At 45.3% G+C, this 2,185-nt stretch overlaps 1 protein-coding gene across 1 annotated transcript in view; it reads left to right on the top strand.

The window, feature by feature from the left end:
* The first annotated feature begins 470 nt into the window (after positions 1 to 470).
* STK39 (serine/threonine kinase 39) overlaps positions 471 to 2,185 on the top strand; it is a 76,197-nt gene continuing 74,482 nt past the window's right edge. The window contains exons 1-2 of the mRNA XM_031058223.1: positions 471 to 614; positions 1,946 to 2,157. Coding sequence (XP_030914083.1) covers positions 471 to 614; positions 1,946 to 2,157 — 356 coding nt within the window. The remainder of the gene's footprint in view (positions 615 to 1,945; positions 2,158 to 2,185) is intronic.

Below are 2,185 nucleotides of genomic sequence, written 5' to 3'. Positions count from 1 at the left end.
ATTCACTTTGGAATCAATCATTTGGTGACTGACCTCAGTGACCCAGACAATCTCATGGACTCCTGCATCTTCAGGAACTCGGAAAGACCAAATTCAGACGGGACCATTCTGAACTGTCACCAATTCGGAGAACAGTGATTGGTACGTGAGTCCTTTCAGTTTCGCTGGATCCTTCTAAACCGGCAGGTTGCTATTCTTTCCAGTGTGCGGAAAGCCTTGAGAAGGGCGCGGCGGGGCTGCGGGGCCCTTCCCCGCGCCTGCAGCAGGGGGCGAGCGGCTCCGGCCAGACCTTGTCCTTGAACGCACCGAACACTTCCCACTGCTTATAAAACTGCTCTCCGGGGAAGGTCCTCCTGTCGAAGCTACTCATTTCAATGAATTACAGAGTGCAGGTGCACTCTAGAAATCCCCCCAAAATTGTAGGGATTAGTTGGGCAAATTGGACAGTAATCAGGACAAAAATAACCATAATGGTGTCAGATGTTAACCAGCAATTTAAAGAGCAATATGGCAGTAGCATCACAGAGATTCATGGCTCAGAAATGAACCACCTCCAACCTCGTCCTCCCCGACAACTGAGTACAGATGGAGAAGTTGGCTGTTTTCCATCAATAGTGAGTAACCCATTTTCTCTGCTGATTGATTTGGCCTGTGCTGTTGCTCTTTTACTATTTTTTTATGCTATTCCTGGCAGAAAGGTCTTGGCATTAAATTTAATGCCGAATGACAATTTAATACTTTCTATTCCAAGTCTTGCTGACCTTCAGTTTTGAGGCAAATACTTTCTAATTTGTATATAGGAAAACACTCCAATCGTGTAGTTTTAACGATTGAGAGGAATCATTAGTTTAGCAAAAAAAAAAAGGTGCAATATTTTTATTCTACTGCTAGAAGTCTCTATACTAAGCTAAACTGTTGCTTAGGAGGGTATGGAAGTACGGTGCAGAAATATTTGCAAGTTGCTGATACACCTGATGAATCATTAAGCAGTGATTAGGACTTCAGCTTTCTCAGCAACGCAACAAACTAGAAGTAACTTGCTTTCCTTTTTGAAATAACCTTCAATTAACTGGGTCCTCACTGAATTAATCTCACACACACAAAATTAGTTAGTAAAAGGGCATTATCCCAAAAAAGAACAAAGTAGCTAACAGGTGTTAGTTGTTCCACGTATCTTTTCTTGACTCTAAATCACACTTCATCATACTTCCTAGCAATTTGTGAGGTTCTGTTCTTTTAGGTAGTGCTATAGCCTTCCTGCTTGCATCCTGTATTAGTTCTAAATACCTTAAGCTCATTCTGTAGCAGGAAGTAAGAGTTTGAACTATATGGAAATCTTATGTTACCACTCTTCTTCTCAGAGCTCCATAAGTCTTAAAATGCAAAGCATTCAAAGTAGGAGACTGTAGACTACACAAATAACTATTTTCTAAATTACTTCATAGTTAAGTAAAATCCTGATGATATTGAACACTTGACACTACTAAGAGTGTAGAAGAAAAAAAATCCATACTATTATTAACAGTAGAATTTTGTTTAACCCCAAGTTTTTGGGGTTTTTTTGTTTGTTTTTTTTTTTAACCTTGCACTGTATAATGGGAAGCACTAGAGATGTTTAAGCATGATTCTTAATTGTTTGAATCACTTGGTACTGGTTAGCCGAGGGGAGCATTTTTAACTGTCCTCGGTGTCATGAACTGAGGCAGTGTCTGCACTGAAGTGACACGCTGCAGCTGTCCTACTCATCCTGGAGAGGGCCACTCGTCATACGGTATTTGAACATTTTGCAGGACTGCAGCACGATCACCGACGAAAGAAAATGCTTTCCTCACGTCCTCTAATTCGAATACAAGTCATCTTAAGCAGCGGCAGCGCACTCAGCAGTGACACTTTTAGTGAGCTGTGCTCCAGAGCAGCCCGTGTGCTCATGCTATCGGCCTAACAGGTGCTTCAGCACCCGCCCCGCGACGTGGCTTCCCTCCCTCCGGCGCTGCCCGGCCCTGGCGGGGTCCGGCACTCTGCCGGCAGGGCCATGGCCTGCACAGGCTCTGCCCGCCGCCCTGGGCAGGACCTCGCGGTGCTTCCCGAGGCACAGAGCATCCCAGCGAGCCGCGGGATGAGCGGGGAAGGGCGATGGCCAGAGCAGCCGGCAGGCAGGTAGGTTACGAGGCGCCGGGGAAGGCGG

Source organism: Geospiza fortis, unplaced genomic scaffold (genome assembly GCF_000277835.1).
Source record: "Geospiza fortis unplaced genomic scaffold, GeoFor_1.0 scaffold112, whole genome shotgun sequence".
NCBI lineage: Eukaryota > Metazoa > Chordata > Aves > Passeriformes > Thraupidae > Geospiza > Geospiza fortis.
This window is presented reverse-complemented; position numbering and strand designations above follow the sequence as displayed.